This window comes from Salarias fasciatus, chromosome 6, assembly GCF_902148845.1.
Source record: "Salarias fasciatus chromosome 6, fSalaFa1.1, whole genome shotgun sequence".
NCBI lineage: Eukaryota > Metazoa > Chordata > Actinopteri > Blenniiformes > Blenniidae > Salarias > Salarias fasciatus.
The window spans coordinates 29,037,465-29,061,695 of NC_043750.1; the positions used below are offsets into that span (position 1 = coordinate 29,037,465).

The window sequence follows — 24,231 nt, forward strand, 5'->3', positions numbered from 1 at the left end:
GGTCCACATGTGTGTTAAAAGGAGTCGCATGCAATAAAGTTCACGTTCACGTTAGTCAGGAAGGAGTAATCATCTCGATGCTTCTCCTCTTGGAATTTATTTTCCTAGAATGAAAAAGTTACAGCAGGTGGAACTGAGAGCTGAAATGTAAATATAGTCACACAATTCACCGTATGTGCAGGAACGATCATCAGGAGCTGAAAATGAACGTTCTGGTTACTATGGCATTAATATACACACACTGGGAAGCACAACTGATACACTGGTGCGTGCGTGTGTGTGTGTGTGTGTGTGTATGTGTGTGTGTGTGTGTGTGTGTGTGTGTGTGTGTGTGTGTGTGTGTGTGTGTGTGTGTGGCCAGGGATGTATCAGGACTTTCCAGACGGTCTCCAGCTTGCATCCAGATTGGTCACCGGGGATTCATGGGGCTGCGGGGGCAACAGTGTCATGGCAACGGGCTCCGCTCATGTGGCGGGTGTAAAACCTGCTGCCTGTTCGCTCTGCCGTCTCAGTCACTCACACACACACACACACACACACACACACACACACACACACACACACACACACACACACACACACACACGCACACACTAACATGTTTCATATCCACATAGGAACATTTGGCCACCTCTACACACAACGCGTGGACACACACATTGCTGACATGCACACCCGCGTGTCAATGCACGTTTTAATCTGGTCTAATGTGACGGGAGCCGAGGCTGGTGGGCAACCCCCGCCTCCATCACCACGATCTGCTCACTATTGATCTGTCCCCCACCTCTGTGAAAGGCAGCGAGACAGAGGGCTAATATGATTAACATTGACTGGAGTGTGTGTGTGTGTGTGTGTGTGTGTGTGTGTGTGAAGGTTAACACAGCTGTGGAGCCTGTGGGGAGAAACCCTCGCGTTAGAAATTACAGAGCTGTCGGTGGGTTTGTTTGATACCATCTGCACCGTGTCCAGTGGGACCCCCGCCGTGACGGCGGAGCAACAGATCTGGGGCGCGCCGACGTGCGTTCCAAGACGAGAGCGAGCAAAAAATACATCGGAGCTGAACAGCGATCAATCGGCGAGTGGAGAGTCGAGGAGGAGCCGACGGATGCAGAACAAATTTGAGGGAATCCTGATTATTTTAAGCTCGAGTTCAAATCTGCTCCAGCTGTTTCTTCTCAGCAGGTTGCTAAGAACCGAAGCGGGACACGAGCGTACCCGGCTTACATCTCCTCTACATCTGAAAGCCTTTTAAACAAATTGACACATCACTGATAACAATAAGAAGTGGTTCCACGGTGATCATGGGGGAAGGCTTTTTAATTCTGCTACACAGATAACATATTTCATTGCACCGAGTGTACAAATGAGCTGAAACCAGGGATTTATGTTGGACCAGCAGCAGTTATTAAAAAGCAGTGCAGCGTCAAATGGAGAAACAACATGTGAAATTTAATCCACTGAAAACTCAAACAAAAGCGTCTGAGTTCATGCAATTTGCTGCAATGAAGCTGCTTTGACAGGCCAGTATTGGTTTCTTGCGCAAAGTCTAACTAATCTCGGTTAAATTGTGGCCCGCGTATTGATTTGGATCAGATTTGTGTTGAGCCTGGTCAATATATCGTGGTTAAGTGAACCTTCACAGATTGGCCAGACGGGCTGAGGGACAAATCGTCTGCGTTGAGTGCAGCTTAAAGTGTTTACACAAGGTTATTCGCTTGTTTAAGTACATGTAATCATCTGTGTGTGTGTGTGTGTGTGTGTGTGTGTGTGTGTGTGTGTGTGTGTCGTACCGGTGAGGCCCAGTTGCCTCCTCTCCACGTTCTTGCGGTACTCCTCCAGCTCTTTCTCTGACAGCTCACTGAAGGGGTTGGGAGGGAGGGGAGCCATCTGGTCCTCCTCTGTGGGCACGTATGGCTGGGGAGGAGACCGGGTGAGGGGTGAGGCGTTGAAATACACACAAACACACACGCGGAAACAATCTGGAGCCACACTCACGCACACACAAAAATGACATGCACACACACACACAAAAAAACATCTCTGTCTTAGTCACAGACCGACCAAAAGGCCCAAAACACCCGCCGTGTGTGAAGAGTACACTCATGACTAATGCTGCTCTCATAACCACAGAGCGGAGCGCCGGCTGCATCACACACCGCACACAGAATCACCAACGCCGTCTTGACGTGAACATATGATGTGAACATCACGTTATGGAGCAAACCCGTGCACACGCAACACACTGGTGACACTTGGTGTCTGCTGAGATGTGCAGTCATGCTCTGAGAGCAGTCACATCGAAACTGGATGTGGTGAAAAATGACGTGTTGCGAATGACAGTAAGATTTAAAAGATGCATGCAGTGGATTTGTTTTTTTTTTTTAAATGTGCACAATAGTGTCAAAAACAAGATTCTAAAAGAAAATTTAATGAATGAAAAATTCACTGCAAAACAGGAACAATCAGAGAACATGTGAATATTTACCAGAACTTTAATCTGCACCTGATCCTTCAAGACAAAACATCGACCACAAAGCATGAGAGGCTGTAAATATGTTAATATATCTGTGTGATCTCTGGCCATGTGTATGAGCTGAATGCTGGGTTTATGTGGAACTTGTTTGGGTTTGTGAAATATGCTCGCTTGTCTCCACCTAGTGTTCAGCAGGGGTCATTAAACAGGCTGTGTTTTCTGTTTTCATTGGTATTGAGCTCTTCATGCTTGTTTTTACGTGTTGGAGTGTCTGAACAATTCTCTGGCTCATGAAACTATTCAGAAAATTTAAACCTAAATGCTGACAAACGTGTTCACCTTTCTCTTTGCATTCTTCCTGAAACTTTATGTTTAAAAGACTATTCAAAGTGAGATTAAAAGTCATCCTAAAACACAATCCTCTTTCTTTGCAGATGAACTTTGACAGACTGGAGGAAGAGGAGATTCTCACCCGCCGAGGAGGATCAACGGGGATTCCTGCCAGGTGCTGCGAGCGCGGCCCCGAAGACATGACATCGAACCGGTTCTGCTCTCTGATCTGTGACGGCACCAAACACAAAGATCTGATCAGGAGAGCTGAGCTGGGACTGAACGACGACGCTGAGAAGTGCTGATACGGCTGATCCCTTTCACAGCTCGCTGCAGCACGCCGCTTCAGCTTCTGCTGGTATTTGACCTGCAGCTGGAATTCAGACCTGGATTCTCCCACACTCAAGGCCAATGCTTAACCATCGCTAGTTTTTAATGACCATTACATTAAAAAATTATTTGGAAAGCTTCTGTATTTATCATGCAAAACCTCACAGAAATCCTGAATTAATTCAGTTTTACTGAAACTGAAAGTGATGTTAAGAGTTTAATTTTAACTTTAATTCTTTTAACTCCACTCAAAAAAAAAAAAACTCAGATGTTCCACTTTGTAATTAATAATTTAATCCTGATCCTATTCTTCATACTAATATCCTCAGAAGAATGACTCTTGTCTCAAAGCAACCTGAAATTATTCATGCAGTGCCAACTGTAATCTCACCATTCAGTTTTCAATAGCTTTTTTTTCCCCACAAACCCCTGTCAAGAATTTAGGATTAGAAATAATCCCTCCTCTGCTCTTCACTTGTATTCCACTACGGACATTAATCTGTGAGTGTCTCATCGAGTGGATGGAGCGGCGGGTCGCAGGGGAGCAGACCCACACGGAGCAGCAGGTCAAAGCAGAAGGCATGAAATGATTGTGATTTGTGTGTAATAAACAAACAAAAACCCCAGGATCAGGCATAATCCAGCAATCCAGGAAGGAAGCAAAGTCCAAACCCAGAGAGGGAACAATGGGCAACAAATATTTACATCAGGAGGAAACATGAATGGGTTTCACACATTGTTAAATTTACAGTAACATATGAAAAACGATGGGAAAAAAAGAGGGAAATTCAGCAGTTTAATAAAATTCCTTTTGCTTTGATATTTATTTTCTTAATTTTTGATAAACTTGCTAAGCTGATTATCAAATAATCCGCTAATTTCCCAGAACTTTGACTCCATCCATGCCGAGTAAAAGAAAACTGTAAAAACTCACTTTGTTTCTCTTCACCAGCACCTCAGTTGGGTCTGTGTTCAGAGGCACGAACTGATTCGGGTCCTCGATCCGGATCGGCGTCCCCGTCTCCTCCGCCTTCATCCACTGCAAAACAAAGAGGACGACGATCAAAACCGCTGCAGTTCCCTGCTTCACCACCAGATGTCACTCTGATGTCAGGCTGAGTGAGCATCTTACAATCACTGTTGTGTGTAACCATGACCTCCCAGTCACACACACAGATGCACGCTGCTCACCGTGGTCGTCCGGCTGTTGTAGCGGTCCTCTCCTCCCTCGATGCTGACCTTGGTGTAGCTGTTGGGCGAGTTGAGCCAGCGCGTCTTCTCCCGCTGCTGCCGCTGCTGCAGGAACTTGAAGGGCAGCCGGGTGGCCTCGCCGTCCTCCTCGAACATGAACGCCGTGACGGTGGCGGGAATCTCCACGTCGCTCTTGTGCCTGGGCTTCTCCCGGACGATGGGGTGTCGGTACGTGTAGCCCGTCCTGTAGCCCTGGAGGGGAGGGGGGTTCGAGCAGATCGGAGTTGATTATTTTGTCTGAAATAACTTGGTTTGCTCACATTTTCAACAAGACGAACGTTGTGTGTCTGTGTTGGACCAATGGCCTCCGCTCAGCTGGACGCCCTGTTTGATATGTATTTAACTGTCCTTCATTAATGATCTTCATGGCTTTGTGACATTATTAAATGTGACTTTTCCTTCCTGTGGTGCTGGATGTTCCAGCGTTTCAGTCAGTCGGGAAGAAGAGGCAGAGCCAGGGAACCGCAGGGTTCCTGGCAGCACAGGACAGAGTCAGGGAGTCACTTCCTGTCCAACCCTTTCTTTCTCTTAACTTTGGCTTCATGCATCTTTCTTCCCTCACTGACTTGTTTCCTCTCGCTCTGTGTTGATGTTGTTGTTTTTCTGACAGGTTTCCACATTTGGCCCAAGAAAATTCTCTTTTCATCTCGACCCCACGCTCAAAACTGACCTTTCAGCTTGACCTTAACATCCTTTCATCTCAAAACAGTGGAAAAATGCTGAATTGATCTTTGCTTATTTTACAGCCTCACGCACAACCAGAAGAGAAAAGAGAGTCTTTGCTGCATTTCAATGTCGAGCGAAACTATTGCGCTTCCTTTCCTTATTTTTCCTGGATGCGTCTGAGTTCTGTCCACAGTCCAAGAGCTTATCTGAGACAAATGCAGCGTTTATGAAGTGAGGGAGAAAAGAGGAGACGGTATGAAAGCCGAGGAGATGTTGAGGCTTTCAGTGAGCTGGAGGGCAACGATTCACAGAGGAGCTGACGAAGAGCGAAGACGGGAGGGAAGCTGGAGGAAAACGGAAGAGCGTGGGGTGAAAGTTTAACCACTATCTCAGATTTTTCTTTTTTCATAACAGTGTTTCATCAAAAAAAATAAGCATTTGAAGTGAAACCGAGTCGAGACGCACAGAGATGAGGAGATGATCAGAGAATCTTAATTCTCCAGCAAATGAATGACTTCCCTCTGAGCCAATCGTCCGGGTGTGACACTCACCAGATTATCCAGCATCCTCATCAGAGACTCGAACTCCAGCTCGCCCACCTTCCACTTGTACTGAGCGCCCATGCCGATAGAAGACGCCGACGCCAAGTCAAACACTCGCGTTTTGTACTTCTCGGGGTCCAGCACAATGAGGTTATCCACACCTCCAGCACACGAAACAGCGTTCACCTGCAACACAGGACAGAATCATGTAATCCGATTACTTAAAGGTTAATAACTTTCAGAATGACTGTGTTGCCTGGAAGTCTGTGACACCAATAACAAAACCAGAACGGGAAACCCTCAAATCCAACGCCATCCCAGCACAGGATATACGCTGCACGACATACCACAAACATGTCTGGGGGGGATTTATTTATAGAAATTAAGCCGGGCTTTGCGGGGTGGATTAATGTTTTCTTTTGCTTGAACAGGGAGAGTCAATCCGGAGATTTGGTTTGCCTGCTAGAGAGGGAGGGGGCGACACGCAAATCTTCGTCTCTAAACATCCACCACATCCACGAGAGGAGGCAAAAAACAAACAGAGAAATCCCGAGCGGAGCACAAATACAGAGTTTATACGTCACCGATGCTCCCAAATGAAGGAAGATTTTAACATGCATCTATTGTGCAAAAGGTGTGGACATTATTTGTAGAACACACTAAAGCAGAATTCTTTCTGTATCCTTGAAAATCCTTTCTGCTGTCTTCTACAGTCTTTTAACTGACTCATAAAACAAAAGTAGTAACTACACCCTTCTATTAAAATGACTTTAGACCGACGTCGACGACACATCAGACTGCCCCTCCCTCCTTCAGACTCCCGATAGAGCTACGCTTCCCCAACATTTTCCACATGGCGAGAGATTCTGAGTTCATGAACTGCTGCTAAAATAGAGTCTGGGAAACGTGCAGACAGCTGAGGGGAGCTTAGATTCGGCGGGAAAGCCGCCGCCGTGCTGGCGCGTGTGCACGGACGCCGGCTGTGGCCTCTCCGTACCTGGATCTCACAGGCGTAGTGGACATTGTAGATGTAGTGAAAGGCCTCTTCGATGGTCTCCCCGAGAGCGACCACGCCGTGATTCCTCAGCACCAGAATCTGCACACAGACAGTTGACTTGTTAGAGGTTCGTTTTGCTCGGGTGTGAAAGACATCCTGAAGACATTCTGGGAAGATGAGGCCCAAATCGAGACGTTAAAAATCCGACAAAAGCCCCCGGGCGACGGCTGCAGACTCATGACTGTGGAAACTCCTCACAGTTTTATCAATGGCTGATCTGATGATCACCGATTCTTTTTTAAACCCAGTCAAGAGGGAGAGACGGTCATGCGGCGGCGGCCACGTGCCAGGACAAAAATACAGGAGGAAGGAGGAGAGCTGCAGATATTCCAACAGGATATGCTGGTTCGACTGTCCTCTCACTGCTTCCTGCTCTAAAAACACTCCACCCTGATAATTAGCTCGTTTTTCTTTCTCCACGTCAAGGACAGAATATAGAACACGTCTTCCCGTGGATATTTTTGAAACTACTGCAGGATATCATGTGTACACTTTAAGATAAAATTAGTCTGAGCTTCAAAGCTAATTTAAGCTTTCTGGAAAGTTCAGTTCACGTTTTTTTTTTCTGCTTTTTGAAAAACAAACAAAAAAAAAAAACTGTTAGAACATCAGTTGTAAGAAACTTTCTCAAGCTTCCCCCAGTCCTCTCTTACTTTTGCCGTGGGCCCCAGCGCCTTCTGCAGCTCCCTGCGCTCCTCCGGGTCGTCCAGGCTGCCCTGGTAGTTGTAGTAGGCGATGTCTCCCAAGATCAGAGCCTCCTGGGAGATGGGGAGGATGCCACACTTCATGGAGGACACCTGGAGAGGGAGGGGAGGCGAGAAGAAAGACAGGAGAGAGATCAGAAGCTGTGACTGATCTGAGGCTGCTGCACAGTTTCTTAAGATCTGAGAGGAAAAAAAAAAACTTTGAAGGATGAGGAAAGGAGCCTCTGAGCTGCCATGAAATATTACTACTTACTTTGTTTTTTTTTAATAATAATTAATTACATTTAAAATGCCAGAACATGTACTTAACTGTAAAACATATACATATACAAAGGGTTTTGATACGGTCGCATGCACAGGGGACTCACGGCTGCCGTGGCAGGAGTGTGCACGTGAATGACGCAGCGGATGTCTGGACGCATGGAGTAGATGGCGGCGTGGGGGCTGAAGCCCGCCGGGTCCACTCTCAGCGTGGTGGAGCCCTGATCGATCACGTCCCCGATGATATTGACCTTCACCTGGGGAGAGCAGGGGTGAAATACAGAGTCAGCGTATGATTTATACAAGAAAAGTCAAGTTATAGAAGCTTTGCAAAAAGTAAAGAAGGGGAAAAAAAAAAATCAAAAATAAAATCAGGAAAGTGCAGAGAAACATGTAAATCGGTTAAATCAAATATATTCAGACACACAAACACAGTAAATCTCCCTCTGAACAAGACACAAACAGGTAAAGATCAATGAGAGCGATCACAGAAATCACATTATCAACAATTCTCCAGGAAATTACCTGGAGCGTTACCAGGAAACACCACACAGCCAGAGACTGGACGTCACGTCCTTCACCATGAAAACTTTATTATCAGGCATCACAGTTAAATGAGAGGGGAGAGGAAGGGTCAGAGGTCGAGGACCTGGAGTGAAGAACTACGAGCTGAACATCTCTGGAACGACGGAACACTGCTGTGACAGTCCTGAATTTTAAACCATCATGAAAACTACCAAACGAAGAGCAGAGGATCGGGAATCTGCACGATATCAGGACACTGACCGTTTTCAGACAACGGACGCAGTGTGCGCTGCAAAGTCTTCGGTCAGACGAAAGTTACTCCTTTTTTCCTTTGAAAGTTAAGGAAAATATTTCAACTGCGCAGTCACGTTCCTCATGATGTGTTTTTCATTGATTTTGTCGTGGATTCTAAATTCCTCTTTAATATTTTGTTCTGGTTGCTGCATAAAGCACTTTGTCTCTGAAAAAGGCTTTTTAAAGATAATTCATTATTCATCATGGTTTTTTTTTTTTCTTTCTTCTGCTTTGTTGTGTCAGTCGTTTTTGTTCTTTTCCTCATCTTCATCGTCTCATTTCTCCTTTTTATTTGTCCTGTTCTTATTCATTTTCTCGTCTCTGTATTCATTAGGATGTGTCAAACCTATTTTTAGGACAAAACCATAAAATCACTTCAGTTTGCTGAGTTACTCTTGCTTTGTTAAATGATAAAAACACTTCTTTTCTTTAGTTTGACAGAATAATGCAATGCAAGTCTTGTTTGGTTATTAACTCAAAAAAATGTGTTGTCCAATAAATTAGCATAAAAAAAAAGTCTCTTTAAATGATGATTCAGCCGGCAGAGAAAAACAAAAGACAGAAGTGGAGCGTGAGTGACCTCCACACACCCGGCCAGCTGTCTGTCGATGGAACATCGACCGGGCTGCGTCACGTGTCCGGAGCGCTATCGGTTCGCTCCGCCGCGGCCCGCCACTCAAAGAGGCCCTCCGGACAAATGCAGCACCTCTAATTATACAGACAAGTCAGAGGACGCGTCAGGAGGAATCTGAAATGTGACACAGCTTGATGGTGCAGAGGACTGGAGGAGGTGATGAGGGGAGTGATGGCTCCACAGCAGAGATCTACCGAAAGGGCTTTTTCCTACACTGCACCCAGAAAAATTGTAATAAAATGGTATAATTGCTAAAGTTCTCATTGTCTTTTGTCATTGTATTTCCTTTGTGCTGACACACCGTAATATTCTATTCCACTATCACGGGTTCAAAATGCAAACTATTTTAATTCAATGGATTGAAAAATATGGATTTTTGTCCTCGTGACTGAGGGCTGATGGCACCACTCTCGATAAATAATTTAAATTCAAACAATGTCTGTCCGAAAGTCGCAGCATCGCAATTTCCTGGACGGATCTAATATAAAATACCTCATCTTTTTTTGCTGAATTTCAACTTGTTTACATTTAACTTCCAGCCCTCAAAAGCTGATTTCAAACCATTTTCCCTTCAGTCGTCTGCAGATCGTTTTCATGTGTGAAGCCACAGGAAACACAGGATCACAAACCAAACCCATCCTGATTTCTAAGCAACTTCTCTTACAGCGATGCTGCAAACAGTGGTTTACACAATGAAAAAAGTAAACAGTAAACTGGAAAGGCAGCAAAGAGCGAGGACAGCTATCTCACATCTGCCGTAAGGAAACAGAGCCAGAGCGAAGGCTTGTAAAGGATGAAGAATAAAGATAAAAAGCAGAGATGAAATAAGTACCCAACGTAGTACAACATTCAGACTTAAAAAAGAAACGTTAAAACAAAGATAAAATCCCAAAATGAAAGTTTAAATGGGACGAAAACAGAAATGAACAACAAAGTAATAGTAATAAGTTAAAAAACTGGATAAAAAGTACTGAAATAAACAGTTATTTACATGAATGTGAAGTTTCCGGGGTCTGCTCGAGAGTCAATAAAGTATCTTGTAAAGAGAATATTAAGCATGCTGATAGTAGTTTCAAACGTGAATCTGGAAGCTCTACAACCTGACTGGACTTCATCTCCACTGAGGGACAGATGGAGACGGACTGCAGCCCACCCGGCTGACCCTGACGTGACCTCTCAACTCTTCATCCCGCATGAATTCCCCTTCATCAATCTCTTTGCTTTTCTAAACACTTGAATTCAGCCGTGTAACTGAAAGGCTCGCTGGGTCAAAACTCTCTGAAAGAGGAGAAGGAGAAAAGGAAGGAGATAGAAGAGACCAATAAACAGGGCGGTGGCAGACCGGCAGCAAAACAAACCCAGTCAGGGGAGATCGAGAAGCGCTCAGCTACATGATTTCCATCTGTGTGTCAGGAATCAGGATCTGGTCAACTGAGACTCCAACACACTTCAGGTGGTAGTTTAACATAATAAAGCACAATTAGTAGAATGAAAAAATGTCATCAAGAGCAAAAGAATTCAGTTCAACCAGCAAGAGTCATCAATAGAAACCAGATCTCTAGATGCCTGAAGAGACTTTGTGTGCTGCTGAACTGGAACAAGCAGAAATAAACCGATCTGATCAGATAGAAACAAACCAGACAGTCGGAAGCTGAATTAAAGGTTGTTACATCGCGGAGAGGAAACAGGGCTGCCGGAAAGCTATTATACACAACAATGCACATTTATTGACGTGGCACAGCCCAGTAATGTGACGTCTGACACGTGAACTCTCTGAACTCGGACAAACTGAACCAGCGACAGTATTTATTGACACAGAGAAGGCAGCCTGATGTCTGACAAATGATAACATGAGTCGACCCGGTGAGACCCGACATGATGAACACACACACCACACACACACACATACAGAGGAGTGATCTGATGTATTTAGATGAAATCTCACTCATCTCTTATTTTCCTCCTTCATAGAATTAAAGGAAATGAAATTAAAGGAAAGCTGACATTTATGATTTGTTTTGCTTGTTGCGAGAAATGAAATTAGCAGGTTGATGAAATAAGTGAGTCTGCACAGACGGCAGTAGATCACGCTCCTCACCAGGTTTGAGGCGGACGCCTCAGCAAACGACAGGCCTCTGGGGATGATGAGGATGTGGTCCTGCTCCTTACTGACCCGGCCCTGGGAGGAGGAAAAGGTGAGGTTAGTGAGCATGACGCACAAAAAAAACACTTCATCTGCTTCATCTGTTTCAGCGTGTAAGGTTAATGCTCAGGCCCTACCACAGCTGACAACTGTTTCCAAAGAATACTGCAGAATGGAGAGTTTATACAGGCTTTACATTTTCAATTAACTCAAAACTAAATCCAGATTTTTTTTCCCATGTAATAAAGTTTACTGTGTTTGAGGATAGCAATCTGTCAGCACACTGCTTTCTGCTGGAAATCTGATTCATAGAGAGCAGAAGTGAAGTGAAATCACTTCTGTTTTTTTTTTTTAATATATGGCAATAATTTGTGGAAAATGAATTGTTCATTCCTGCTCTGGATAACAGATGAGGAACCTTTGAATCAAATCAAATACCACTATATTTTCCCAGAATCACTGGTACCAGGTTAAACAATGTTTACTCAGTGGGACCTATAACAGCCTCACATGTAGATGATTAGTTTTAGGTTTCATTCAGCCTTACTGTGATGTAGGAGTTGGCGAAATGAGCCCAGCTGAAGAGGTCCACCAGCCTGTAGAGGCTGGCCAGTTTGCAGCGCGTCAGCTTCTCGCCTTTCACCAGGGTGGCCGACTCCACGCCGTACATGTCGTTGATGGGAGTCACCATCCCCAGACCTGAGTGATCAGAGGAGGAAGAGAGAGCGCATTAAAGAAAGAAGAGTGTTTGTAGATCAGGTGGCACATGTGGCAACCACTCAGGACCACACATCTGTACCGCACATCTGGATGTTTATATGATGATGATTTGATGCGTCTGAATCTTAAATCACACAGCGAAGGGATGCAAACAACGCTCCTTCCTTTAATGCTCTGATGGACACGTTCCTGGAAGCGTCTGTGATGAAGACGGTGGAAGAAAGAGTTCGGCTGAACTTCTGGACCGTCTCTGACGTGCAATTCAGCGTGAGCTGCGCATTCCAGCGCCGTGATTGGAAGCAGACTTCACATATGGGCTCCTGGACGGAACTCAGGGAGGATCAGAACCCCGGTGCGGTATGCGCGGCTCTTCCGGAGTCTGGGGTTGGGTCGTCTCAGACTATTTGTGCCCTCGAGCTCACAAAGGCTGGCGTTTGGGTACGGATCCCGTGCCTCCGAATACTGATGCGGCGCTTTTCTTTTGCGGCGCAGTTTGAAGCGGCGCCACCCCCGGGCGCGAGCGGCGCGCCCCGCTGAGGGTGAGAGCCCGGTTGCCCGGGGCAACGGGGGCCGCGGCACGGCGAGTACTCACTGAGGGGGGAAGTGTTGAAGCCGGCCACCGAGCTGGCCATGAAGAAGTCGGCGATCTGCCTGAGGGCCAGCAGGCCCGTGGGGTTGTTCCCCTTCCGCTGCTGCTCCTGGATCAGACTCTCCAGCTCCTCTTTGAAAGCCTGGGAGAGACGACAAGCAGAGGACAGAGACGAAACGTCACGCATCAACTCAATATTTCACCAAACGTGAAGTGGAAAGCAAGAGCAACGGGAGTTATGTCATCTGAGGTTTGAATCCAGGTTGCTTGGAGATCTTTCCGGGTCGAGTTGACATGCTCGCTCTGTGTGTGTGCGCGCGTGTGCGTGTGTGTGTGTGTGTATGTGAGTTAATGATTTTCCTCCCACAGTTCAAAAACCACTTATAGTCAGCTGGGGAGTTCAATCACTGAGCTTATGAAACAATGAAAGTAATTTCTTTAACTTTCAGCGATGCCTCAAAATAAAGAAAAAAACAATATTCTGAGAGAAAATTATCAGATGATCAATGAAATGTCCAATCTGAACTCAGGATTCTAGAAAATATGAAGTCTAAAGAAGCAGTGAAAAGCTATGTGAAACAATGTCCATTTTTCTTTTCATGAATGTGAAATTTAACGTTAATCCGTCTTCTGTAGGGCTTCATGCACCTTCAGGTGAAAGGTACCAGAGCTGATCTGATGACTGCAGGTGAAAGCAACTGACCCTGGACAGACCAACGGTCCGTCACAGAGATGATCCATCTGACACACTCACTTTCATTTCACAGCTACGGGACATTCAGAGACATTAATCAACTCCACACGCAAGTCTTTGGACTTCTGGAGCAAAACCAGAACATCCTCACAAAACAACTGTGTCATTCTTCAAGAGAAGGAAAGAGAAATCAGAGGATTGGCGACAACAGGAACAGAGAGTGAAGACAGGGAGCTTGAGAGAGTTGTGTTAATCACAGATTAGACATCCAGCCCGGGTGTCAGTCTGAACAGGTTTACAGGAACGCTGGCTTCCTATTGGCCGGCCACACAACAAGCACTGCTGGGATTGGTCGACTGCTTGTGACACAATTGGCTTCGTGGTGAGACCGAGAGGAAACGCCTGCAGCTAATCCTCGTGCAAACTGCAGCCCTCAGACCCAATGTGGAATATAATAAACACACAGACAAGTCAATTAAATCCCATATTTAAAATTATCACTTTTTCAGATCTTTATGAATTCAGTTTGGTGTGAAGGTGAAGTTTCACTGCAGATGTTGCGAACAGAGATCCAGGTCGCCGTGGGAAACAGCAACCGGGTCACACTGAATGTATATCTCCTGATAATCCCCATCAGGCCGTTCAGCTCTGAGGGGCCACGCTCACCTTTCTACCTGCTGATGGAATTAGACTAGATTTTAGAGATGCCCACTTAAACAGTCACATACTGTCCTGCACACCCAGGAGAAACACTCCCGATCAGAGTGACTAAACACAGTTTATGTTTGAGGCACAGACTGAATCAATGTATTGATACCTGACAGGAAACAGCCACATTGGAACAGTAATTCAAAGTAATCTAAGTACAACATGAAGCCTCGATGGCCATCTTTCAGGTTTTTTTTAAACATCACTTTGAACTCACATCTACTTGAAACACTGAAAAAAAAAATCAAGGTTTCTGAGTCAGCATCAACTTTACTTCCTCTCGCTTTTTGCATAATCTCACAACGACTTCTTTGTTGCAGCCACTGTCGCATGTTGACTCGATTTCCCCTTATCTGATAACATTATAACATCTGGAAAGCTTTTATATCGATTGTAAAGTCACTTTTTAAAGTGACAGCGTCGGATATGGGTCATCAAGTAGTCAGTTTTAAGTAATAATACAACAAAAATGTCTAAGTTTCAGCTTTCCTCCCTGACCTCTGGACCACCACTGATAATTGATTAAAAATTGATATAATACTAGAATTTATTGCAGACAAGAATCCATGGGTAACACAGTGTTGTGTTGCTTTGGTCAAACTCTCACCACGCTGCTGGAAAACTCTGGAGATAAAGAATTTATGCGTGGAGTCTGCACATTCTCCCTGAGCCTGTTTCAGTTTTCTCAAGATATTTCCCAAGAGACTCTTAATGCTTATCCAAGAGATCAATACAGCCATCCTCATCTATCCATCCAATCAAAGGTCGCTTTTCTTCCTCCACCCACACCTCTCCTGTCGTCCCAGGAGACGGGACCACAGTGTTGCAGCGGAGCCTTTGGTTTTACGGCCGTGCGGGGGCGTTTTGTTTTGCCGGGACGCACACCGACCGGGAGCGCTGCTGCCAGACATTCCTCCGTCTCTGGTGCTGAGTTTTCTGTGGCAACGGGTCTTCTGCGGATGTCTGACGGAGGAAGAGCCGGGGGTTTCTTTGTGCCGGCGCGTTGCTGCGAGCGTCTCGAAGCCCGCTGCAGGCACGGCTCAGTGGAGCCAGAGCACGGCCGGCGGTCACTGGGGCCGACTCTGTGGTCCCGACTTCACCAGAAAGCTCTGCGTTCTCAGTGTGTGCTGGAGAGTTCCCGCTCGCGTCAGCTCGCCTCAGAGAGAGGAATCCCATCAGCCCGTCAGCTTATCAACCGTTAATCAAACACAAAGCAGCATCAGCAGTGAGTCCGCGTTTTGTTTCTGGAAACTTGAGTGTGTTTTGATCCACTGAGGGGAAAAAAAAAGAGTTTCTAGCAGCTGCATGCTTCATCTCGGTCCTCCAGTTCAAAGAACTGAAAACAACACCGGAGGGAGCGGACCACAACAGTGAAGTTACACCACTGTGAAAACAACGCGGTGAAAGATGCTACAGAGTTCCAGACACACACGAAGATCAACACAAAGAGAATCATGCTATAAATTACCATTTATTTTGCAAGCAAGCATTTGTTCCATTCACGAAGCACTGAAAGTAGGTCTTAATGACTTCAACTTCTTTGTTTTTAGGTGTAATTCGCAAACAGTAACAGGAAAATTATGAAAGAGATGGAAGAAAAAGAAAAGAGAACAACAAAAACACAAAACACACACACTGGCAGACATGCTGTACAATTTCAGTGTGTGCTTTCCCAAGAAGATTATGACGGCAGGGATTTGACTCCCATCATATAAACAGATTAATCTGGCGTTGAAAAGTGGACGGTATCATGAATGCTTCTGTGAAGCCCTGCAGTTAAAAACCCATCGCACGTTGAATATGTTTGTTTTTTTTTGTAGCTGCTGCAGCGTGACTGTCCTTTCACTGCAACACGACCAGCTCATTCATCTGTGAGGAGAAAAACAACAACACATCTCTATCATGACAGACAACTGGGCGAATCAGGTCTGTTTATTGACAGGAGCCAAAAATCGTGATCCAATCAGAGAAAAGAGGAAACCAGTGCTCCTAAACAACACATACGAAGTGTGTTGAATCTTTGAAACTGTCTTCCTATGTTTTGCAAAATTCCTTGGAAACCTTTTTATCTTGCTGTTATTATATTTGCTCGCCAGAGTAGCTTTCTGACAAGTGTGACACTTGACCATGTGTCACGTCTCACCAAATCGACACACACTGCCTTCAACTTCAGTGAAATGTCATAATGATGATGTTAATTCAAGTTTCCAAATCCAACTCCAGTTCAGCTGATGTAAAAACAAAAAAAACAAAAAAAAAAACTACAATTGTGAGAAATCAGCTAAAAATGTAACAAAATGTTTCCTTTTCTAATTTAGCCATGAAACTTGACATATCTAACTCAGTATCTTAGGTTAAGATAGTGTTGTTAATGTATCCCAGCCTGCTGAATTCTGCTATCTTCATTTCAAATTTAAACTGATTTTTGCATCTCTGGACGGCTTTTATTTGGAAGAAAGAAGGAAACCTGCTCTTTGGGTTGCAGGCTCCTGCTTCAGTGTATTAACATCACGGCAGACGTCATTTTTCTGTGACCATTTGACCTTCTGGAGTTTGGCGAACAAAAGCACATTTGCAGATGCTTATTTCACATCATCTGAGTCACATTCTCCGAGGAAGAATGGAAACTTTCCTTCATTCCTTCACTGTAACAGATTGTCATCAGACTTCCAGAAACGTTTCTTTCTGCTGTGATTCCACTGTGTCTGCAGAAACAGGTGGCACTCAAACCGCCGGGGCTCCTGTCCTCAGAGAAATCTGTGTCACTGCTGACGGTTTCAACATTACCTCATCTGCTAATGTGGAAGAAATAATGCCTTTCTGTGACTCACTGCAGAAGGCCATAATTTAGTCCATTTAAAAAAAAAAGAACCAGGTTATCATTCGGTTCCACCCAGGAAAAAAAACAGAGGCCTGGACGCAACATTTCCCCGTGAAGTGTAGTGGACAAAGCATTAAGTAGGCCTCGGCTGTATCACATGTCGGGTCCTGCTTCCTCAGAACCGGCAGCATTGTGTTCTGGGGTCAGCTCATGTGGCAGGTTCGGGTTACGCTCTCACCGGAACCAAACTGCAGCGCGGCTCACCTGCAGGGACACAGCGGCCTGCGTTTAATGGCAAACTCTGAACCGGGAGCTGCAGACGCTGAATAAATGGCTGCAAACATGCCTGAAAGAAAAGACTCCGGGAAGCTGATGAGAGGGCAAGCAGCCGCACACGCACCGCGGTGGAAGACACACACGCACACACACACGCAAACACACACACACACAGAGTCCAGGTGAGGCCTGTAATTTCAGACACAAGCTCCCCAGTTATGTCAGCACAATGCGGCTCTGTCCAGGCGGCAGTGTGACAGTGTTACAAAGTGGAGGAGCGCCTCTCCGACGCCCCCCCCCATCTGAAACCCTCAGTCTGAGTCAGTGAAATCCGTTCTCCAAGTCAGCGTCTCCTCACTCTCCACAAACTCTCTGCCTCTCCCTGCTTCAGAAGGGGCGAAGCAAAAATACGACTCGCTGCTTCTCAAATCTGCAGCTCCTCTGCCGTCTTTTGGAAAGGAGTTCGGTTCAGTTTCCAAGCACCACGAGGATTTTCCCTATTCTCTGACTGTGACGACACAAACTACAGACAGTCATAACTTTTTTAGCGTCTTGTTAAGCCGTCCTGAGAGCGCCGCTGCACCGCTGCAGGTTTTACTGAGTCTAACTCCCAGCAGATGTTGTGAAATGCCAAACGGAAACACAGCTGCCCGGACGCGGCTCGGAGAGGAAAGCTGGCGGTTTGGGAAAGAGCCTCCAGAGAGAGGTCGGCCTCTAATGTTCGAGCAAACGAGACCTTCAGGAGTCCCAAAAGAAAAAAGGAAAACATAATAAAGAGCAGCCGTGACATTTGCCTCACATGAGGGGGTTCTCAACAGAACCGAAAAGCTGCGTAAATTATCCTCGTGTGTGTGTGTGTGTGTGTGTGTGTGTGTGTGTGAGAGAGAGAGGGAGAGAGAGTAAGAGAACCACAAGTCCATTGAAAGGGAGAATGAATGAATCCTCCACTTAGCAGGGCTAAAATTATTTCAGTAGATGAGGGAACGCGCCTCTTTTCAACCTCTTGTTCTCTTTTCGGGGAAAACAGAACAAAAGGAGGAGAAATAATATCAGTGAAGCCAGCAGGCCGAGCGAAGACGCTGAGAATAGGAACAACATGAGGAAGAGCACTCAAATTCAATTTCATCTGATTTAATCTCACGGCTTTTGACCTTTTGGACTTTCGCTAGTGGCAACAGAGTCACGACAACCTAATTCACCTAATCCTAAATCACAAACATCCATCCGTCTTCCATTCAGCCTGCTCCGTCCATCTCACCGTGCTCCGGAGGAGCTGATCGCAGCTGGCAGGAGGTGAGAGCAGGAACGCTCCCACAGCCAGGCCACAGTGCAAACAAATATAACCTTTTAGTCAAAATGTACAAAATTAAAACAATCTCAAGATAAAGCCAACTTTGTTGTGTGCAAAAAATTACAAAAAAAAAAAGTTTTAAATGTTTTGTTTGACATTGGTTCGCATTTGCTTGGTAGTTCTATGGGCTGGTTTAGAGCCTCTTGTGGACTGATTTAGACACACGGGCCTCACGTTTGACACCCTGTTCTAGTTTGTGCATTCTTTAGTGGTTTTCCTTTTCATCTCACATCTATAATCACCAGCACGTTGCAAGAAAACTCAGTTTTTGGACAACAGAAAACCTTCTCTAGGTCTTACAAACAACTTTCAAAATCATAAAATGGTCATTTCACACCAAACAAAATGATCAGTCTTCTGACATGAGCCTCTCTTCCGCCCGTCTTCAAGTGACTGAACGGTGAGACAGAATGATAACCACACCGTGGCAGGTCGCTGCCTGTCTGTGGGTGCGGCAGCACAGCCTGGTCAGTGTTTCTTCAGTCTTTTTTATTTCCACCTCATGGGTTCAAAAATACAGAAGTAAAGGCACGCCGCCTGGAGAGCCTCCCCGGCTTCACTCCAGGATACACAAAAACAACCGTCTGCCCGGCGTCTCGCTGTAACCCCGCAGACCGTCTTCAGCCTGACGTCTGCCCACGAAGCTCTCAAAAAACTGCCCTACGGCTCTCTTAAAGCCTCCGCTGGACCTGGGAGAGGGAGGGGAGGGCCAGTCTACAATCACCCACATGTGACTTCAATGGAAAAAAAAATTAAAATATAATAAAAAATCATTATATTGAAAACTTTGAATACAATATTCCATCTCTCAGCGCCAGTCTTTGACCTTTCGAGGTAAACACAGCTGCGTGAATGAGACGGGCGGAGGAAGTCGGCGGAGTGGATTCGGTCCCGCCTCATCTATATCGGTCCGGCTCTAAACACAACCTGCCATCCCAGCAGCGGCAACATGTAATCTGGAGCCGCCGCGGGAGCTCGGACACTGGTATGAAAACAAATAGAGAGAGGAGGAAAGAAAGAGATGAGCTCAGCTGTTGACATGATGACCTTGAAAAGAAAAAGAGGAGGAGGAGAAGTCGTGCGGTATTGGCTCGAGCAGCTGGTTTTACAGATTTGCTGTTGAATATGAATAAAACATCAGGGAGGGCATCGGAACTCCAGGCCAGCAGCAGGGAGACACCTGTTACTAGTGACTGAGCGGTTTGGCTCCCATTCAGAGTCACGCCAGGCGGGAACAACATGCACAACATTTCCTGACCACAAGCGCAACACACACGTGGAGAAAACACACACACGCACAGTGACGCGGCTGTAAATAATGATGGCGGGCAGAAAATAACAGTTATTACAGGTAACTAAACGCAGCTTTAGTCCGCTGGCGCTGAAGGTATTTAGTGGAAAAGATTATTTTGTGAGAGGAGAGGAAACTGGGGTCGGGACGAATCTTTCAGTTTCGAGATTCATTCTGGACTCAGTCCAGCCTCCTGTCATTCATTACAGTCACATCAAATTCAAATCGGAAGAGACACCGGCTTTAAACTTCCCTTTGCATATTTTTAATTTCTTGAAATGCTTGCATGAAATTTGACATGCGGGTCAAAACAAACACAGGTTACTGATTCCGGATCAGATCTTATTCAGACGAAGCTTCATCTTTGGAATTCTTTGATGATTTATAGATTAGCAGAAGTTTGATATGATTGTAACACACTATGCGATAAGTGCTACACTATCTTGTGCAGCAACATTTCAAAATTTTCAATATTTTTTATGATACAGTTTGTTTTAAAGACGGCCTTTTTGCACTCACGTCCATCTGTGACCTTTCACTTGCACACATCTCTCACCTGCACTCCACATCGTGATTCTCTCTCGATAACTCGGGTTTTCCAGACATGCCACAAAAAAATACCAGCGCTGATTTGCCACAGATGCTCAGCGGCCGCCCTCTGAAGCTGCCTCTGCTCACTCCTCGCTGTGCGTGTGGTACTAACTATCACACCGATACCAGTGGGGTATCAAGTGGGAACCTGCACCAGCAGCACAGCTCCTGCCCTCTCGAACATCTGGCACCGAACGCCGAGAAACCAACGCCGGGCATGTGCAGAATGTGGATCACATTTAAAGCTTAAATAAGAACAGGCCGAACCGCCGTGCAGCTCCAACCAAATATCAATCACAACCACACACACACATTACCACATGTATTACTGCGCTCGAGAGGAAGATTTATTCATGACAATCATTGTCTATAAACTTAATCTTTCCTTTAACCACAAGAATGAATCTGTTTCTGCTTCTCTAGAAATATTTGACACACCGATTCTAAAAAGGTTGGAGTGAGCCTGAAGCATAAAACAGGATGCAAAGACTTCAGACAACCCATATGTTACATATCAGAAATGATAGTTTACCATTTATTTGAAAATGTTAGCTCAGTGTGAATTGGATGATGGAGGCAAATCATCAGAAATGTCTGAAATTTAAGTTCCTTTCAAAGAAAACAGGTCCAGCTTAACTGTGCTGCTTCTTTCAAACTGAAAATGAGCTAATAATTTTAACGAATGGCTACGTCACCTGAGTATTCTGTGTTGTCTGTGTACTATTGTGAATGACAGATTAATAAGACTTGGAAATTACAAATCTTTGCAATCTGCGTGTGTTTACAGACATGTTGCAGCTTCCTCCCATGGTAAACACAGAGCTGGACGACGGGCCTTCAGTCAACAGAGCTGAGTAAACACTGAGGAGACTGACAAATGCTGTAAAATCTCAGTGTGTTGCAACGGTCCACAGAGACATCACTAATAAAAAGAGAACAATGAGGACGATCTGAGGCCACAAAGGAATCAGGCTGAGTTCACTGAATCCAACCTGATTCAAAGGTAGAGCAGAATAAACAAGAGAGTAAACAACACTGTTAGTTTCACAGATAAGATGCTTAAACCGCAGAGATTAAGTAATTTGAAGAAATCTCAATTTAAAGAATCATATTATCTGTTTTGCTTGCAAGTGTTCACAAGATTAACTTCCTATACTTTAACTTGTTCAGAACATGAATTTTCTTTTCTTTTGATTTTAAAATCACAATACCTGCTCCTGGAAGACGTTCAGCCTCAAATAAACCTAAAAAAGACATTTAATATCCAGATATTTGCCTTTCCAGGACCAGGAGCTCTGGAATAAACCATTTGTTTGATCATCCTTCATCACTTGGCAGTGCAGCAACAGTTTTTTGTGAAGAATCTGGACCTCCAGGAAAAAGAAAATTAAACAACAACATTACTTGCGCTGGCTGAAAGTTGCGCTGTGCTCTCAGGTCTGCTTGTTTCAATAAAATCTGACCTAAAATGAACACTTCAGCTCAGCCGGAGGAGCTTCTGCACTGATCCTGGATGTGGGTGTGGAGGCCAGTGGTTATATTATGGTTTTTAGCTGACTCCCAATATCAGGACGAGTCCAAACACAAGCGCCCGCCTGATGCACCCGCTGCCGTCACGCTCGATTAGGAAACAACAATAATAGAGAAGTCATGGAAACAGGAACTCTACAGGTGAAAAGTTTCCAGCTTATGTGATCTTTATTCCTAAACCGTACCGTGAATAAGCATTTCTTTCCTTATTGTACAGCAAACAATAATCTAACATCTCGTTTGTTCTTCAACCACCTCAGGAACCTGTTCATCTCGTTTCTCATGAAAAGCCTTTTTCAGTGTTAATTCAACAACGTGGAGCTCGGGAGCTATTTCTGGAGAAGATTAAACACAGGCAAAAACTTGACACGGATGTTCGTGACTTGATACAACTAGTCAGTTTACTTATTGTGGACCACCCAGAGGAAACACGCAAACACACACACACAGACACACACACACACACACACACACAAGGGCGGGACATGACGATCTGGTAATGAAAGGTCTGAGTTCATTGATGAAAGCAAACCGAAGTCCATCCTACTGTAAAGCGATCTGCCGGCTCCGCCCTGTTCTGTTTGGGTTCAATCATGAAATCAGCGTCAGGAGTGTGTCAGGGTCGCACACACACACCCATCCAATTTGCAGCGAAAGTAAGATCACAACAGCTTTCTGTGTAATCATCGATGAGAAAAGGCCTCTGGAGCAAGTTTCAATCATCTTCGAGCGACCGAAGCCTCACTGAACCATGTTTTGACTGCAGTGACTTACGGGGCTCTGCAGGATCTGTGTGACGCGCTTCTTCTGCTCCAGAACGTTGAAGTCCTGCCGGAGGTCGGGCGACATGTTCCGGGCTCGGATGTACTCCGGATCGTTGACGTCGACCCGGTCGAAGTATCGCTCCTTGGTGCCCCCGCTGGGCGGAGGAGGAGTGGTCACCACCCCCTGATGGCCGTCCGCACTCATGCCTGCTTCGCCTCACTGGTTTTGGCTCCCTGGTTGCCGCTTCGACTCTCACCTGAGAGGCAAAGAAACGGGGACGTGAGCACGTCATGCACACATCTGAAATCCAAACAGGACAGGCCAGTTTCTTTAAAAAGCAGATTTCAGAACAACGGATGACGAAAGTGCAGCGCAAGACCAGACAAGAACATCAGATGAAAGAATTATGCAAAGAAAACAATAAACGAGAGCTATGAAAACACTTTCAGACACACAGAGCCTCATTCTACCCAAAAGACCTTACTATTTCTAAGTAACATTTGACCAAACTGCATTAGCAATGGATAAAACAGAAGAGAAGAGAATCTCCCAAAGAATCTCTCAAATTAAGCACGAATAACAATTCTGCATTAAAATAAGTTTGAAATGCTTAGAAAATCTTCTGCAAAGACAAAATGCATAAAAAAACAGTGTGCAATAATTAACAAAAAATGTGTCTTTTTAGCTGTGATTTCTTATAAGGTTTTAAAAAACAGGTGAAAAATGATCAAAGCCCAGCCAGAGGAAGGCTTTCGTCTCAACAACAGCCTTAAATTATTCGAAGTGTTTATAGGGGTCAGCTTGTTAATTAACAGGAGGTTTATTGGTACAGAAAAACAAAAAGAAAAGAAGAAATGTGGAGGCTGGGCCTCGTATCACTCACTTGGTCCACATATAATGTTTTTAATGGCAGGAGTTACACTTTATTGACACGACTGCTGCTATTCTCTAAGCGAAGGGAATATTCCAGTTGATATGACATAAAAAGCAATGATAACACAATAATCTATAAACACAAGAGTGTTTGTTATAGAGGTAAAAACACCAGACAATGGTAAAGTGTCAAATAAAGAGTTTATCTCTTATTATCATTGAAACAGGCCTGTGACCAGAAGACTAAAGAGATCGGCTGCAGTGGGGCTGAATGTGAATAACTGTACACAAACACACACACACACACGGTGAGTAACAAGTGCACGCAGGCGCCAGTCAGGTCAAGCCGCCCAGGAGGACGACGGAGCGGTTCTGTTTGAGCGTCCAGGCCCTGGCGGGCGAGGGGCTCCGCTCCTCACTCCCACCGTCCGCTCTCAGGCCGCCTGGCATTGCGACAAGCCGTCGGCAGGAAGCGGGAGTCACGGCAGAAAGACGCAAACAGAGAGGGCTGACCTTCTCAACACTTTGTTGTCACGCCAAAAGGGACATGGCCGACGGAGGCAAACACACCACTGCCACACAAACACAGCGAGGACAAAACCGATGGAGTCACAGGACGGGAGAAAAGATGAAAATATTAAAGTGTAGGATGCGTAGCCGCTGCTGTAGCAGCGACGGTTAAGCTGATGGTGTATTAGGAGGAGGCGGGGCTTATGGGATCGCTACCAGATGGTGACTTGGCCTAAGCAGCGCAGGAATGAGAGCGATAGAGCAAGACGGAGTTTAAGAAAAGAGATCCCGCTGCTTTCCGC

General features: G+C 45.4%; 1 protein-coding gene across 8 annotated transcripts in view; it reads right to left on the reverse strand.

Annotated features, from left to right (window-relative positions):
• The window catches only part of add3a (adducin 3 (gamma) a), a 75,057-nt gene that overhangs the window by 6,805 nt on the left and 44,021 nt on the right, over nt 1-24,231 (reverse strand). For 6 of the 8 annotated variants that reach the window (XM_030093790.1, XM_030093791.1, XM_030093789.1 and 3 more), the window contains exons 2-14: nt 22,556-22,802; nt 12,523-12,661; nt 11,758-11,909; nt 11,166-11,246; nt 7,722-7,871; nt 7,303-7,446; nt 6,590-6,688; nt 5,602-5,778; nt 4,325-4,576; nt 4,068-4,172; nt 2,946-3,032; nt 2,486-2,509; nt 1,791-1,914 (exon numbers count right to left, since the gene is read on the reverse strand). In XM_030093790.1, the coding sequence (XP_029949650.1) occupies nt 1,791-1,914; nt 2,486-2,509; nt 2,946-3,032; nt 4,068-4,172; nt 4,325-4,576; nt 5,602-5,778; nt 6,590-6,688; nt 7,303-7,446; nt 7,722-7,871; nt 11,166-11,246; nt 11,758-11,909; nt 12,523-12,661; nt 22,556-22,750 (1,729 nt within the window). In that variant the 5' untranslated portion in view covers nt 22,751-22,802. The remainder of the gene's footprint in view (nt 1-1,790; nt 1,915-2,485; nt 2,510-2,945; nt 3,033-4,067; nt 4,173-4,324; nt 4,577-5,601; nt 5,779-6,589; nt 6,689-7,302; nt 7,447-7,721; nt 7,872-11,165; nt 11,247-11,757; nt 11,910-12,522; nt 12,662-22,555; nt 22,803-24,231) is intronic. The other 2 variants (XM_030093794.1, XM_030093792.1) reach the window with 1 other exon arrangement.